General features: G+C 44.7%; 1 protein-coding gene across 1 annotated transcript in view; it reads left to right on the top strand.

Annotated features, from left to right (window-relative positions):
• The window catches only part of ANKLE2 (ankyrin repeat and LEM domain containing 2), a 43,858-nt gene that overhangs the window by 17,423 nt on the left and 9,020 nt on the right, over positions 1-17,415 (top strand). Inside the window, exons 2-8 of the mRNA XM_042782847.1 lie at positions 8,161-8,634; positions 10,094-10,297; positions 11,295-11,488; positions 11,651-11,839; positions 13,234-13,356; positions 14,927-14,993; positions 15,886-16,058. Of these exons, the coding sequence (XP_042638781.1) occupies positions 8,161-8,634; positions 10,094-10,297; positions 11,295-11,488; positions 11,651-11,839; positions 13,234-13,356; positions 14,927-14,993; positions 15,886-16,058 (1,424 nt within the window). The remainder of the gene's footprint in view (positions 1-8,160; positions 8,635-10,093; positions 10,298-11,294; positions 11,489-11,650; positions 11,840-13,233; positions 13,357-14,926; positions 14,994-15,885; positions 16,059-17,415) is intronic.

Here is a 17,415-nt window from a genome sequence, read left to right as displayed (position 1 = left end):
TGTGACCAAGCAATGACCATAACCTTGCCCCTTACCAGCTCTACTATACACCTGGGAATTCTGATCATTCACATGAACTTATAGGCCCATTGTTTGCCAACCCTATATATGATCTTGGATACACTGGAATGGTACTTTCTGTGTGCTTATTTGCACCCGTATTTTGTCCTCTGGTAAAATCATCTGGTTCAGTTCTTTAGCCCATTTTTTGGGGGGAGTTGTTTGTTTTCTCATTTTTGAGTTGTGAGAGTTCTTTCTATGTTCTGAACCCACATCGTTGATCAGATGTGTCATTTACAGGTCTTTTTTTCCGGTCTGCAGCTTGTCTTTTCATTCTCTTAACAGTGTTGATGGAAGAGTAGACTTTGTGATTCTGATGAAGCCTGTGTTAGACTGGGTTCTCTAGAGAAACAAAACCAGTAAAGCTTATATATATGTGTATATAGAGAAATTTATCTTAGGAAAATGGCTCACACACTTACAGAAGCTGCCAAGTCACACACTTACAGAAGCTGCCAAGTCCAAAGTTCCTGGATCAACTGTCAAGCTGGAGGCTTTTCCCAACTCTTGCAGCTGCAGGGGCTGAGGAACTCCAGGCTGGCAAGTACTACACCGGCTGTTGACTCCAACGAATGACGAATCCAAGATCTCCAGGCCGAATGGTGGATTGTTCACTCACGAACAGTTGTAGGCAGCACAACAGAATCCCGATCCACAGAAGAATGTCTCTTTTCCCACGATGTCCATAGATATACTGGAAGCAGGCCACACCCTTAGGAAAACTCCCTTTCAACAGATTGGCTGCTCAAAACATCATCATCTGATCTCATCATGGGAATAACCACATCACAACAGCTTAAACCGCACAGAATTGTGGTCCAGCCAACTTGACACACAGGTCCAACTATCACAAAGTCAAATCATCAGTGTTAGAGAATAGTGGTTTTGATGTCGTATGTATGAAGTATTTGCCTAATTCAAGGTCACAGGGTTTCTCCAGGTTTCTTATAGAAGTTTTGTAGTTGCTGCCTTTCCATTTAGGTCTGTGATCCATTCCAAGTTCATTTTTTTTGTATGTGGTACAATATGGATCAGAATTTTCTTTAAGTTTTTTCACATATGGTTATTCCAGTTATTTCAGCACCATTGGTTGAAAATATTGTCCTTTCTCCACCAGATTGGCTCTGCACCTTTGGTGAAACCCAGTTGTCCATATTTGTGTGGGTCTTTTGGTGCACTCAGTTCTTTACTCTTGATTTGTCCGTGTGTCTTGGAGCCAGTATCACACTGTCTTGATTATAGTACCTTTATAGTAAGTTCTGAATGGGTGGGATGATGAGTTCTCCAACTTTGTTCTGTTTTGAACTTGTTTTGGCTTTTCTAGGTTTTTCCTACCTAAAACAAAGCCTGTTGGCATTTTGGTTGGGATTGTGTTGAATACATAGATCAATTTGGGGAGAGTTGCCATCTTAACAGTATTCTTATACTTAGACTTTTATTTTACTGGACTTTTTTGTGATTCTTTGACATGTTTGCACTTTCTCTTTTCCCGCTGTAAACAAAATACAAATCCTTTGTGGTGGAATCGATCCCAGTTTGTAGAGACCCTGTGAAACAGAGTGAAACTGCCCCATAGGGTTTCCAAGGCTAAATCTTTATAGAAGCATACTGCCTCATCTTTCCCCTGCAGAGCAGCTGGTAGGTTTGAACCTCTTACCTTTTGGTTAGCAGCTGAGTGCTTAACCATTCTACCACCAAGACTCCCTTTTCCCATTATAAAAAAATAAAATTTCACAAACATCTGGTTTCTCTTCTGCTGTTTGTGCATTTTGAGTTATTCTTGATAGTCTATTTATGCCATATATTAGGGCCCCTAAATTTGCCCCTAGTTTTTCCTTGGGGAACTCTATAGTTTTGGGTTTCACATTTAAGTCTTTGATCCATCTGGAGTTCGATTTTGTGTATGGTGTGAGGTACAAATCTTGTTTCATTTTTTCTGCAAATGGACCTCCAGTTTTGCTAGCACCATTTATTAAACAAACATTCTCTTCCCCATTTAATGGATTTGGGCCCTTTGTCAAAGATCAGCTGACCGTAGGTCGATCGATCTATTTCTGGGTTCTCAATTCTGTTCCATTGGTCTATGTATCTGGCATTAAACCAATACCAGACATTTCTGACTACTGTGGCTGTATAGTAGGTTTTGAGATTTGGCAGTGTGAGACCTTCTACTTTGTTCTTCTTCTTCAATAGTGCTTTGCTTATCTGCAGTCTCTTTCCTTTCCATATAAAGTTAGTGATTGGTTTTTCCATATCCCTAAAGAATGTTGATGGGATCTGGATTGGGATTGCATTGAATGTATAGATTGCTTCGGGTGGAATTGACATTTTCACAATGTTCAATCTTCCTATCCATGAGCATGGGATGTTCTTCCATTTATGTAGTTCTTTTATGGTTTCTTGAAGTAGTTTTTTATAGTTTTCTTTGTACAGGTCTTTTGTGTGCCTGGTAAGATTTATTCCCAAGTATTTTAAATTTTTTTGGTAGCTATTGTAAACGGTATTGAATTCCTTATTCCTTCTTCAGCAATCTCTGCTGGTGTAGAGGAATCCAACTGACTTTTGGATGTTGATCTTATATCCTGCCACGATGCTAAATCTCTCAATTAGTTCCAGTAGATTTTTGACTGAGTCTCTTGGGTTTTCTAGGTATAGGATCATATCATATGCAAATAGGGATAGTTTGACTTCTTCCTTACCAATTTGGATGCTTTGATTTCCCTTTCTTGCCTTATGGCCCTGGCTAGGACTTCCAGTACAGTGTTGAATAGAAGTGGTGATAGCGGGCATCCTTGTCTGGTTCCTGTTCTCAAGAGGAATGGTTTCAGTCTTTCTCCATTGAGAATAATGTTGGCTGTTGGTTTTGCTTGTTGTTGTTGTTATGTGCCGTTGAGTCATCCCTGACTCATAGCGACCCCTCCTTGGGTTTCCGAGGCAGTATCACTACGGAAGTAGGATTGCCCAACCTTCCTTCCGAGTGGTTTTGCATAGATGCCCTTTATTATGTTGGGGAATGTCCCTTTTATTCTTATTTTGCTGAGAGTTTTGATCAGGAATGGGTGTTGGATTTTATCAAATGCCTTTTCTGCATCAATTGATATGATCATGTGGTTCTTCTTTGTTTTATTTATGTGGTGGATGACGTTGACTGTTTTTCTAATGTTGAACCATCCTTGCATGCCTGATATGAACCCCACTTGGTCATAATGAATGATTTTCTTGATATGTTGTTGGGGTCTGTTGGCTAGGATTTTGTTGAAGATTTTTGCATCTATATTCATGAGGGATATTGGTCTATAGTTTTCCTTTTGAGTGATGTCTTTGCCTGGTTTTGGTATCAAGCTTATTCTTGCTTCATAAAATGAGTTAGGCAGACTAATAAAATGAGCCCATATACCCATTTTGTTTGATCTGTCACCACTCCCTGTTTTGTCCTCCATGACTTCTTCTTTTCCATTCTCATGTCTTTCAGTACTTGATAACTGCACAGATTCTTTTTCAGGCTCTCTGTCCTTTTGTATGTTCTGTTATGCCTGGTTTAGTCTTGGTTTCATAACCCCATCTATATGCTCACGACTCCCAAATCTGTTTTTCCCATACTGAACACTGAACTACTGTCTTCTAAACCTCATTTATGGAAACCAGAGTGCCTCCTTTGTGACCAGTAGATGTTTCTGATACCCGATGCCTAAAGTTGAAACAAAGAACCCCCTCCATTTATTTTCTAACATTCTCTGTCAGGTAGAACTGTCTCCTAGGTGTCCCAGCTGGAAATTCAGGGTTTATCTCAATCCCTCACACATTCTCACAGGGCATCTAATTATTAGTCCATCCATACTGCCTGTTTTTTGAGTGGGAACCCTCTTCATCCCCATGACTGCTAAAATAGTCTGTGACCTGTCATTTCTTGTTTCTCCTTCCAAGTGTAGCTGGCCACACTTGAATCTCTACTCCATAGATTACTTCTCCAAAGCTGTTGATTGATGCTAGAGCTCTGGTTCACATCCACGTGTTTGCTACCTTTTAACTTGTCTGTTATAACTTGGCCTCCACGTTTCCGTGCTTGGGGTTTATCTGTAAAGTGGTGTAACAGTGGCCATACCACAGGAAGTTATTGTATCTGGTAAGTGGCTTAGCTGATGTGGAATGCTTAGAGTAGCCCAAGGCACCTGAGAAGCCTCCTAGAGTGGAAAACGTTGTTGGTTGCTATTGTCGTTTGGTGCTGTCAAGTCAGCTCAGACTCGTAGTGACCCTATGTACAACAGAATGAAACACTACCCATTCCTGTGCCAGCCACACAATCCTTGCTATATCTGAGCCCACTGTTGCAGCCATTGTGTCATTCCATCTTGTTGAGGGCCTTGCCCTTTATCGCTGACCCTCCACTTTACCAAGCATGATACCCTTTCCAGATAATGGGCCCTTCTGACGACGTGACCACAGTAAGTGAAACGAAGTCTGGTTGTTCTCGCTTCCAAGTAGCATTCCAGCTGCACTTCTTCCAGGACAGTTTGTTTGTTCTTTTAGCAGTTCATGGTACTTTCAGTATTCTTCACTAACACCACAACTCAAAAGCATCAACTTTTCTTTGATCTCCCTTGTTCGTTGTCCAGCTCTCACATGCATATGAGGTGATTGAAAATATCATGGATTGAGTTAGGTGTACCTTAGTCTTCAAGGAGACATCTTTGCTCTGCAGCACTTTAAAGAGGTCTTTTGCAGCAGATTTGCCAAGTGCAGTACATCGTCTGATGTCTTGACTGCTGTTTCCACTAGTGTTGATTGCGGAACCAAGTAGTACGAAATCTTTAACAACTTCAGTCTTTTCTCCATTTATTGTGATGCTGCTTATTGGTCCAGTTGTGAGGATTTTTGTTTTCTTTATGTTGGGATGTAATCCATACTGCTGACTGAAGTCTTTAATCTTCATCAGTAAATGCTTGAAGTTATCCTCATTTTCAGCAAGCAAAGTTGTGTTGTCTGCATATCTCAGGTTGTTACTGAGTCTTCCTCCAATCCTGATACCACGTTCTTTTTCATGTAGTCCAACTTCTTGGATTATTTGTTCAGCATACAGATTGAGTGAAAATATGGTGGAAGGATACAACCCTGACACACTCCCTGATTTTAAACCATGCGGTATCCCCTTGTTCTGTTTGAACGACAACCTCCTGGTCTGTGTGTTGGTTCCTGATGAGCACAATCAAGTGTTCTGGAATTCCCATTCTTCTCAGTGTTACCCATAATTTGTTATGACCCACACAGTTGAGTATGTTTGCATAGTCAAGAAAACACAAGTAAACATTTCTCTGGTATTCTTTGATTTCAGCCAAGATCCATCTGACATCAGCAATGATATTCCTCATTCCACGTCCTCTTCTGAATCCAGCTTGCATTTCTGAAAGTTCTCTGTCAGTATACTGCTGTAACCGTTTTTCAATTATCTTCAGCAAGGTTTTACTTGCATGTGATATTAATGATATTGTTTGATAATTTCTACATTCTGTGAGATCACCTGTCTTGGAATGGGTATAAATATGGATCTCTTCCGGTCAGTTGGCCAGGTAGCTGTCTTCCAAATCTCTTGGCATAGCTGAGTGAGTGCCTCCAGTACGGTATCTGTTTGCTGAAATATCTCAGTGGGTATTCCATCAGTTCCTGGAGCCTTCTTCTTTGCCAGTTCCTTCAGTGCAGCTTCAGTTTCTTCCTTCAGTACTATTGGTTCTTGATCATATGCCACCTTCAGACATGGATGAACATCGACCACTTCCTTTTGGTGCAGTGACTGTGTATTCCTTCCATCTTCTTTTGATGCTTCCTGCATCGTTCAGTATTTTGCCCATTGAATCTTTAAATATTATAACTTGAAGCTTGAAATTTTTCTTTAGTTCTTGCAGCTTGAGAAATGTCAAGCATGTTGTTCCCTTGTGGTTTTCTAACTCCAGGTTTTTGCATGTTTCTTTATATTAATTAACTTTGTGTGCCTGAGCAGCTCTTTGAAATCTTCTGTTCTGCTTTTATATCTTGTCATTTCTTTTACTTGCTTTAGCTACTCTCCATTGAAGGGCAAGTTTCAGAGTCTCTTCTGACATCCATTTTGGTCTTTTCTTCCTTTCCTGTCTTTTTAATGACCTTTTGCTTTCTTCATAGATGATGTTCTTGATGTCATCCCACAGTTCCTCTGGTTTTCAGTCACTGGTGTTCAATGCATCAAATCTATTCTTTAGATGGTCTCTAAATTCAGGAGGGGTATAATCAAGGTCATATTTTGGCTCTCATGGACCTCTTTTAATTGTCTTCAGCTTTACCTTGAACGTGCTCTGGCCACAGTCAGCTCTTGGCCTTGTTTTGGCTGAAGATATTCAGCTCTTCTCCACTGCCTCTTACCACAGATGTAGTCGATCTGATTCCTGTGTGCTCCATCTGGTGTAGCCCATGTGTATAGCTGTCATGTGTGTTGTTGAAAAAAGGTATTTGCAGTGAATAAGTCATTGGTCTTGGAAAATTCTGTAATGGGATCTCTGGCATTATTTCTGTCACCAAGGCCATATTTTCCAACTACTGGTGATTCTTCTTTGTTTCTAACTTTTGCATTCCAATCACCAGCGATAATCAACACATCTTGATTGCATGTTTGGTCAACTTCAGACTGCAGAAGTTGGTAAAAAATCTTCAGTGGTCTTGTCTTTGGCTTTGGTTGTTGGTGCATAAATTTGAATAATACTCTAGTATTAACCTTGAAGGCATATAGATATTATCCTATCGCTGACAGCACTGTACTTCAGGATAGATCTTGAAACATTCTTTGTGACGATGAATGCCATACCATTCCTCTTCAGTATGTTATTCCAGGCATAGTAGATCATATGGTTATCTGATTCAAAATGGCCCAAACTAGTCCATTTCAGGTCAGTAATGCCTAGGATATCGATCTTTACATGTTCCATTTCATTTTTGACAATTTCCAATTTTCCTAGATTCATACTTTGTACATTCCATATTCCAATTATTAATGGATGTTTGCAGCTGTTTCTTCCCATTTTGAGTCATACCTCATCAGCAAATGTTGGTCTTGAAAGCTTTAGTCCATCCACATCATTAAGGTCAGCTATACTCTGAGGATGCAGCTCTTCTCCAGTACTGTGAGCACCTTCCAACCTGAGTGGGTCATCTTCAGGCTCTGTATCAGACATTGTTTCACTGCTGTTCATAAGATTTTCACTGGCCAGTTGAGAAGCGGATGGCCCCTTCCTTCTTCTGAGTCTGCCTTAGTCTGGAAGCTCCTCTGAGACCTGTCTGCCATGGGTGAACCTGTTGATATTTGAAATACAGGTGGCATGGCCTCCAGACTCATAGCAACACACAAGCCACCACAGTGCAACTAACTGACGAAGTAGTGGTGGAAAAATGTTATTAGCATCCATAAAACAAGTGCCAGAGCTATCTGTGTGGCTTGTATGTTTAAAATCCTTGCGCAGTTTCCCATCACGTACTGAAGGAGGTACAGCTGTGTCAGTACGCTGAATTTCAGGCATTGGAATTTTTATAGATCATGTCAAATTGACTTTTAGATTACGCTTTAAGAAGCAGCAAATGAATGTGTGTTTTTCTCCAATACTCTCACTTGATTAAAATTTAATGTAGTATCATGTGACAAGGAGCTCTGGTAGCATAGTGCCTAAGGTACTTGACTGCTAACCAGAAGGCTGGCGGTTCAAACCCACCCGCCACTCCTTGGAAGGAAGATGGGGCAATCTACTTCCATAGTGATACTGCCTTGGAAACCTAAGGAGAGGTCGCTATGAGTCGGGTCTGACTCGACAGCACAGAACAACAACAACATCATGTGATAGTACCAGGTTGTAAGAGTCTTACCCAGACAAACCAGAAAATGCTTGTTTTAATTTTGTTTATGTTATTGTAGACATGGAAACATAACGTTTTATTAAAAATATTATAAAGAATTCATAGACTTCAAAGAGTGTGGAGAGACAGTGGATTAAAATGAAACCCTGAAGCTAGTTTTTTGCCACTTTTTTCTTTTGGTATGGAAAAGACATGTTTTAGTGCTCCAATTGATTTTTTTTTTCTTGGACCTAGGTGAAATGACAATGGATGCCATCTTGGCTCGATTGAAACTCCTGAATCCAGATGACCTTCGAGAAGAAATTGTCAAAGCTGGACTGAAATGTGGACCCATTACATCAACCACAAGGTTCATTTTTGAAAAAAGGTTGGCTCAGGCTTTATTAGAACAAGGAAGAGCTTTGACTTCCTCTCCTCCAAACCAGGCTGTGGCAGGCATTACCGCTCTCAGCCAAGAAGCACAGTGGATTTTAAAATGTGCTGTTGGGAATGCAACTGAAGGGTCCAATTTATCTGACGACAGAGATTTTGGTTACAGTGTGGGCTTGAATCCTCCTGAGGAGGATGCCATAATGCCCAAGACCTGCTCAGCAGCCTTCAGGGCCCCGGAGGAGGTCGGTGCCCACAGAGGGCCTGTGGCCGCCTCCAAAGAACCTCTTCTGTACTATGGAGTGTGCCCGGTGTATGAGGACATCCTGGCGAGAAACGGTAATGCAGCCCACTCTTGGTATTTCTTTACACAGGTAGTACACAGGGCTACAGACACATTGGGATCCATTCTGCTGTCTCGTTTTCTGTTCTCTGGCTGTCCTTACACAGATAGTGCACATGGTTGTGGATACGTTGGGACCCAACCTGCTATCTCATTTTCTGTTCTCTGGCTGTACTTAGATAGCACACGTGGCTGTGGATATGTTGGGACCCGACCTGCTGTCTCATTTTCTCTGGCTGTACTTTCTGGTTGTTACTTTCATTTCCCTTTTGACGCTTTGGTCAAGTTTGCTTGGTTCCTTCTTTTTGTTGCTGTTGCACTAATGGTTTAGACATTATGTATTTACTTTTTCTTCTTCTCTGGATAACATTTAGCATTTTCACACACATTTGACTGCATTTTCACACCACCTGTGTTGATAACCTACCTTATAATTATACCCAAGTCCTTCTTTGTAGTTCTAGGGGGTTGCCATGAGGTATTCGACTTCTGATGGCATCTGGGCTATAGCCCTCTCCAGGGGCACATAGAATGGAATATGGTAGAGCCTCACCTTCCTGGTGGAAGCCCTGTGTTTGATTCCTGGCCATTGCACCTTATACACAGCCCCCACCCCTCTGTCAGAGGAGGGTTCTGTGTTGTTAGGATGCTTAACAGGTTTCAGTGGAGCTTCCAGACTAAGACACACTAGGAAGAAAGGCCTGCTGGTGGGCTTCTGACAATCAGCCAATGAAAAGCCTGTGGGTCACAGGGTATCACAAGGTCACTGTGAGTTGGAGGCCAACTTGATGGCAGCTGCCAGCACCGAGTCCCTCTGCACAGCCCCACTCCTTTCCCTTCTCCCCATCTAATCCCATGATGATAAACTTCGGACCCAATACCAGACGATTAACTCGTTCTTGCCAACACCTCCTTAGAATTACATTTTACTATTTTTGAAAATTGAGGAACATTACCTCACTACCTGTGTGAAAAATGCGTAAGATTTTGATGGCGTGTGATAGGCCATTACAGACTGAGTACCCTGTAACCACCACAAAAGAGGTGAAAATAGAGGGTTGCCAACATCATGTGAGATGTTAAATGTCTTTGGACATAGTACCAACAGGCAGAATAAGAATGAGGAATTAAGTGGAATCATTAGTGAATACTTTAAAATGTCTTTTGAGCTTATTTGCCATCTTAGCATCTTTTGTGATGCCTGTTCATGTATTTTGCTAGTCATATTTGGCATGTTTTGTGAAAATAGAGTATTGCAATCCTGAGAATATGTTCGAATCTTTGGACAAATGCCTACAGCTCCTCGGTACTTACTGGCAGTAGACCGAGCAGCCCCTAAGGGCAGGCACTGGGTAAGATGTGTCTCAGTGCTGCCCCATTATGCTTCAGGCACTAGCACCGCAGTGTGGTCTGGCAGGCCAGGAATTCACTCACTCTCTTCCTTTTCCCATACAGAAAGGATTCATGTTTATGAGGATAAGAAGGAAGCCTTGCAGGCTGTTAAAATGATCAAGGGATCTCGATTCAAAGGTTTTCCAAGCAGAGAAGAGGCTGAGAAATTTGCAAGAGGAATATATGATTATTTCCCTTCAAGCAGAGCCCCCTTACCACTTTCTCCTGTGAAAGCTGCACCAGCCTCTAGCAATGGTGGGTTAAAAGGTAAATGATAGGAAGTTCTGTGTTGGCATCACTTTCAGTTTTACCTAAGAATGTTCTGCGCTCTCTTTCCTGATGCACGTTGGCTACATTTCTCTGTCTACACTAAGTCTGGTTGGCCAGGAAAGAGAGACTGGAGAGACTTAGGTTATGGGCCAGCAGTGGAGAAGGGGTGTAGGCTGGTTTGGGGTGGTTGATGCCTTGAGATGAGAGGATTGGGGCAGGGGAGACAGATGGCAGCTGGGACCCAGACTTGGCTGGGTGCTTCTTGAATGCCCTGACGCTGAGGAGGCAGAACTTGCATACGGCCTTTGGGCAGCCACTACCCCTCTGTTCATTCCTGTCTCTCACTGTCTTCTGGCTGCCTCTTAGCTCAGAGTTCTTTGTAGATATTAGGACCAGCCCTCTTCCCACCTGAGCCCATCTGCTCTGACTGGGTCTCTGCGCTCAGAAGTCCTGCAAAATCAGGTCCTCACATCTGGAATCCTACTGCATTCTTACCCTGACTTCAGAACCAGGAGCCCTGCTGTGCTGGGCCTTGCTCGTTTGGTTCTCTGCAGAGCCACAATTTTCCCTGTGTGCGGGCAAGGTTTTGTCCAGTTGTCTGGCTTTCTGAACTGGCTTGATGTCGGGGGGTGGTGCCCATCAAGAATCCCGCCAACCCACACAGCCTTACATAGCGCTTAGCTGGGAACTGGTGGTGCAGAAGCCTCGCTTAAGGGTTTTTGTGGTCTGTGGAAATTCTGGAGAAAATCTAGAGATTCCCCCTGACACTGCTCACAAAGCCACCGGGCTAGACTCCCATCAGAGCTGGCCCCTCTCACTGGCGTCACTGCAGGGTCCGCGCTGCTCTGCAGGTGCCTCTTGTTACCTGCCCTTATTTGTAGTTGTCAGTCCACACTCCTCCCAGCTGCATTGCAGGCCTCCGGTTCCAGCACACAGTGGGAGGTGGGAAGGTGCACATGACATTCAGTGTCTCAGAGGCTGTCTCTTCATGCAGATGGTTTGTGCTCACCAGACTCAGAGACAGTGAACAGAGAGCGAGCGAACAGTTATAAAAATCCTCGTACACAGGACCTCACAGCCAAACTGCGCAAAGCTGTGGAGAAGGGAGACGCAGATGCCTTTTTGGATCTTGTCTGGAGTAATCCCCGGTATCTAATCGGTTCTGGGGACAACCCCACCGTTGTGCAGGTGAGCTTGCTTTCAGGGGATGATCCCACCACTGCAAGGGAGCCTGCTGTCAGGGGGACGGTCCCACCACTGAGCCTCCTTTCAGCGCAGCTGTCGAGTAGACTTGGTCACGGTGGCCTGACAAAAGGAGACATGAGCTCAGAACAGGTGGTTTCCTTCCAGGAAGGATGTCGGTACAATGTGATGCATGTGGCTGCCAAGGAAAACCAAGCTTCTCTCTGTCAGCTGACGTTGGAAACTCTGGAGAACTCTGAGTTCATGCGGCTCATGTACCCAGATGACGATGAAAACATGTTACAGAAGCGTATCTGCTACATAGTTGACTTGTATCTGAACACGCCTGACAAGATGGTGAGTGGGTCCTCCAGTCTCTTCTCGGGGAGACGCCCTGTGCTGGGCATGCGCAGGGCAGGAGAAAGACTCAGAGCTGATGGAGTGAGACTGGAACAACAGGGTGTGCGTGCTGTGTGTCCTTTTGGGCCCTTGCACAGTGTCCCTGGCCGCTTTTGGCTGGACCCTATAGATGGAGGAGAGGCTGGAGCTGGGCTCTGATTGAAGGATGGTGAATTCTGGAAGCAGAAGACCTGGTCCACCTCTTGGAGAGCCTGCCAGGCTGTGTACCCATCTTTTTCTCCTCAGACTGCCCCCCCCCCAGTTGGAGGTCATTCTTCTCTTGGCTCCATATCCACAGCAAGGAGCAAGGGGGCTGCTGCTGCTCAGGGAATGTTTGCTACTCACTGAGCCCCACCACATAGTTGCTTAAGGGCCAAGTGCCAGATCACTGGGTGACTCTTGAGCCCGGTGTGATGCTCCATGGAGTGCATGGTACTCATGGCTGACCCTGGGAAGATTTTGAAACCCCCATACATGCCAGTGGTTGGGGGCACTGGCCTTCGCAAGTCCTTCACTCCCAAATTTGGGTACTGAGGTTTTGTTAGTAGGAGTGTGAGTGCCTGTCAGCCAGCCAGCCAGCCAGTGCTGTGCCTTCATAGAGAGCTGCTGGTAGGACGTGAAATGGGCAGCTGTCCACTCTCCGTGAGGCGTGTTGGGCCTTCAGGAGCAGAGGTAGCACGGATCAAGCACAGGACACGTGGCTGCTGTGCACTGTGCCTGGTTCTGTGCCATTTGATGAGGCTGAGTCTTCCCAGTCCCCGTGGGAAAGGGCCCTCCGTAACGTTCTGGGTTGGACCTGAGCCCGTTCCACCCCTGGAGCTGAGGTTACTGACTGCCACTTCAGTGGAAGCACGTGAATCCACGTTTTCCTTGAGAATAGGCCAAATTGGTGGGCATTGCTTTAAGCTGAATATTGCCTTCATCTGATTACTCCACTTTCTGAGCTCCAGGTACATGGCATATACATACACCAGGCCCTGAGTATATGCTGCGTCCCTAGCTCAGGGTGGAGCACTCACGTGGTACTAGGACCCGGCAACTCAAGGCATGTGCTGAGTCCTGGCATAGATTACTCCACTTTCTGAGCTCCAGGTGCATGGCATATACATACACCAGGCCCTGAGTACATGCTGCGTCCCTAGCTCGGGGACGAGCACTCACGTGGTACTAGGACCCGGCACTCAAGGCGTGTGCTGAGTCCTGGTGTACAGTGTGTGCACTGACAAGAGGGCGATGGTATCCTTGGTGGGGGTTTCCATTTGTCTCTGTGGCTCTTCTTACCAAACACCTGTTTCATCATGAAACGGCCTCATGACTGAAGAAACCCAGACACCCTTGTGCTCTTTTTGCAGGGCTACGACACACCCTTGCATTTTGCTTGCAAGTTTGGGAATGCAGATGTAGTCAACGTCCTTTCTTCCCACCCTTTGACTGTAAAAAATTTAAGGAATAAATATGACAAGATGCCTGAAGATGTAAGTCCCTATTGAAATGCACGGTCGGGCGGTGGTACAAGGGAGAGCACGGGAAGCTGGGTGGGGCAGCCACTCTGCCTCGGGGGCAGCCTCCAAGCTGCCACAGAGAGCCAGGGGGCAAAACTGCCTTGTGGGTAGTGTGGGGTCATGGAGCTCAGTCTCTTAAAAAGCACCCGTTTTTCCTTCTTAGCTTAGTCATTCCTTGTAAAGTTAGAGTTCATTTCCAACATAGAATGGTTGGTGTGATTTGAGCAAACCAGTGTTTCATAAAGGAAGTTGGGTGCTGATTTCATTTTCCCTGTGGCTGCTGGACCGGTTGTTCTGAGCAGCCCACAGTCTTGTCAGGCCTCTCTGAGTCTGTATCAGCTGGTGAGGGTCCAGAGAGGACAGCAGTGATGGTGAAGGGACATGACGGTGGTAGTAGTGGCAGCAACGTGCACTCTGTGTGTAGTGTTCTCGCTTTGCTGCAGTCAAGCAGAGTGAGCCTGACGGTGAGGGCTGTGGGAACAGGGGTGTTGTACCTGTGCAGGGCAGGAGGGGACAGGGTGCACAGGGACCAGGGGCTGTTGCTGTTGGCTGGCCCTCACCCCTGCTTCTGTGATGGCTGTGAACATATAAACAATACCCACTTTCTGTGGAAGATTTAGTTTATACAAATGAGAAATGAAATGGATCAGGAAATTCTGCAGCTCAGAAATTACCATTATTTTGTGTGTATCTAGTTCAGCTTTTCTCTGTGTGTGTATGTGTGTGTATCTGTGTATTTAGGACGGTTTTTCTGTGTGTGTGTATGATTGTCAGTGGAAAATGATAGTAAACAGCTTGGAAACGTGATTTTTTAAAGCCCGTGAGTCCCACCAAAAGTCATAGATTACAGACTGACTGAGTGGCACTCACTGGTCACAGTGCAGTTTTGACTTCCACTGACAGTCACAGATTACAGATTGACTGAGTGGCACTCACTGGTGACAGTGCAGTTTTACTTTGTTTCTTCTGCTGGCTGGTGGTAACTGTGCTTCCCTCTGCCCTCTTATTTGAAGGTTACTGGTTTTCCATTATCTCTAGCAGGAATGTTCTTATCACTGTAGTTCTCCAAGGGCTGAGAGAGTTGGTTCCTATAGTTGCATAAATACATTTGTGTTCCCTACCGTTTTTTTCTCCAGCTAGGTAAACAGCAGAATTTATATACAGAGAAAGCCTTCTGGGCAGCAAACCTCATAAAAGGGGAAACTTCTCAGCAGGTCTGCTTGTCTCTGCTGTGATTCGATAGTGTGCTCTTAACCTTGCTCTCCTTGAGGAAAACTAGAAGATGAACAGTGGCATGAGGAAAAAAACAGAACTGACCCATAGCCAGAGGGTGCTCTGTCTTCCCTGTTTCCCAAGTCATTTACAGAACACCTTAGAAAAGAGATCCCACTGTCAAATCTCAGTCTTGATGTGGGCTTTATAGAACTTGCAGCACTTAGGGCTGGTCCTCACTGTGTGGAGTTTAAAACTTGCTTTTGTAAAATAATGCTAAGAAAATGAAAAATGAGACAAGATTCATAGTGTTCATTTATTTATTCAATAGGTAATTTGTGAAAGAAGTAAAAACAAGTCTCTAGAATTGAAGGAGCAAATCAGAGAATATTTACAGGGTAAGTGCCAGCCACAGTGCCCGGAGCGTGAAGCCTGTTGTCTGGGTCCAGGGACAACTGCCCAGGCCTGAGCATGTTTGGTAGGGTGTGGCTCAGGCCATAAAGTTGTCAGAAACACATTGTGTCCTGATCTCAGGGATATTAAACACTAGGGATGGTTCTTTGATGGATGTAACAGTCAATGTTTTTTACAATGAAAACGTACTTTTTAATGGAAAGTATAAATAGAGCATTTGAAAACAAAAAATGACCTGGCATTCATAACCAGCAGGAGCATCTCTTCCTCCTGGCAAGCCCTTTCGTGCAGTGGTGGAAGACTGGCGATCATAGTGGGTGGTGGGTGGTCGGCAGTGGGTGATCAGCAATCATGGCAAGTGATGAGTGGTCAGGAGACATGGGTGAGGAGGCAGGAGGAGGCCCCACGCAATTCTGAGAGCATTTTGCCCGAGGCTCTTCATACTTCCTGATGGCAGACAAGTCTAGAGATGTGTATCAGTGATAGAGTTGTGTAGTATACAAGGGATAGGGACATGGAGGGGCAGAGAAAATGTCACGTCCCTAGTGTTTAGTAAGCTTTCACTGTGTGCTCATCCCTGGCCTCTCTGTCCTCTTACCTCCTGGGAGGGCAAAGATGCCACCACCCTTTTCTAGACAGGACAGGTAGCTTATCAGGTTGGGCAGGTTCCAACACATGGCAAGAACACCCCGGGCTGATCCCCCAGGCCTTCTGGCTCCAGAGCTTAGGCTCCTTTGCTTTTTTCTTTTAATCTTTATATTTAAGTCCATTTGCAAAGCCCTGAAGAAAGTAGAATGTGTGGTTTCTTGGGCTGCTCACCCAGACACCTGCTGTACATGAGAGTACATTCAATCATGCTAGTCTTTTCTCCTGCAGGTCACTACTACGTGCCACTCCTGCGAGCAGAGGATACGTCTTCTCCAGTGATTGGGAAGCTGTGGTCCTCAGACCAGACTGCTGAGGTGCCGCACACTGGCCATTTTGGGGGCAGCCCCCGTGACCCTGTTCTGACCCTGAGAGCCTTCGCGGGGCCCTTGAGTCCGTCCAAGGTGAGCTGCTGTGGAGGTTACCAGAACCTCTGCTGGTTGTCCCCACACAGCAGAGCATGTGTCTCAGAGACTGCTTCCATGGTGCCTGGGGCCTGAGAACATGTGCTGGGTGTCTGAAAGTGTTCTGACCCCATGCCTGCCTTGTTAACCAAGGTGGGTGCAGTGCTGAGCCCATGCTCATTAGGGAGGGAGGGGCACCGGCCAGCCCTGCCCCTCCCATCAGCTGTCTGTTCCGGTGCCATCCTAAGAAGCTCCTGTTTCAAACTCTGAGCGCCAAGGCTCGCCTTGCAGACTGTCGTTCCCTGAACCATGCCACTACCTCCATGCCTCAGCTCTTTGGGGCACTCTCATCTCCCTACTGTTCAGATGAACCCTTAGCAGTGTGGTTATTGGATAGTGGGTCTGCCGGCTTTTAAGCCCAAATGACGGTGGGCAGGTCCCCCTATAGTTGAATGTCATAGACAGGGGCTCATATGTAGTTTTTCTTCATGTTAAAAATCTTCTCAATTATTAGAAGACCAAAATGGATGTCCGAAAAGACTCTGAAACTTGATCTTGAATAGAGAGTAGCTAAAGTAAATGGAAGAAATGATGAGATAAAAAGAGTTGAACAGGTTTCAAAGGGCAGCTTGAGAGAACAGAAGAAAGTATTACAATAAAACATGCAGAGAACTGGAAAATCAAAGGAAAACAACATACTTAGCTTCTCTCAAGCTGAAAGAACTGAAGAAGAAAATTCAAGCCTTGAGTTGTGGTATTGAAGGATTCTGTGGGCAAGATATTGAACAATGCAGGAAGCATCAAAAGAAGATGGAAGGGATACACAGAGTCATGGGACCAAAAACAGTTGGTTTATATCAGGAGCTAGTATATGTTTAAGACCTGATGGTGTTGAAAGAAGAAGTCTAAGCTGTACTGAAGGAATTGGTGAAAAGGCTCCAGGAATTGACAGAATACCCAGTGAGACATTTCAACAAATCGATGCCATGCTGCCATAAAAGTTGCTTATTGATTTTGCTCATTGGTCCAGTTTTGAGGATTTTTGTTTTCTTTTCCTTGAGGTATAATCCATACCGAAGGCTGTATGTAGTCTTTGATATTCATCAAGAAGTCCTTCAAATCACCTTCACTTCCAGCAAGCAAGGTTATGTCATCTGGATATTGCAAATTGTTAGTCTACCTCCAATCCTCGCAGCACCGTAAATAAAATTTCTTTATGCCAAGAAATTTGGAAGACAGCTGCCTGGCCAGCTGACTGGAAGAAGTTGGTATTTGTCCCCATCCAACAGAATGTGGAAATTTTTGAACAATATCATTTCTATCACATGCAAGTAAAATTTTGCTGAATTCAGAAGCA

The sequence above is a fragment of the Orycteropus afer genome, unplaced genomic scaffold, assembly GCF_000298275.1.
Source record: "Orycteropus afer afer isolate SDZICR_OR568_19922 unplaced genomic scaffold, OryAfe1.0 scaffold00489, whole genome shotgun sequence".
NCBI classification, from domain to species: Eukaryota; Metazoa; Chordata; class Mammalia; order Tubulidentata; family Orycteropodidae; genus Orycteropus; species Orycteropus afer.
Note: the sequence above shows the minus strand (reverse complement) of the source record. Positions and strands in the feature narration are given on the sequence as shown.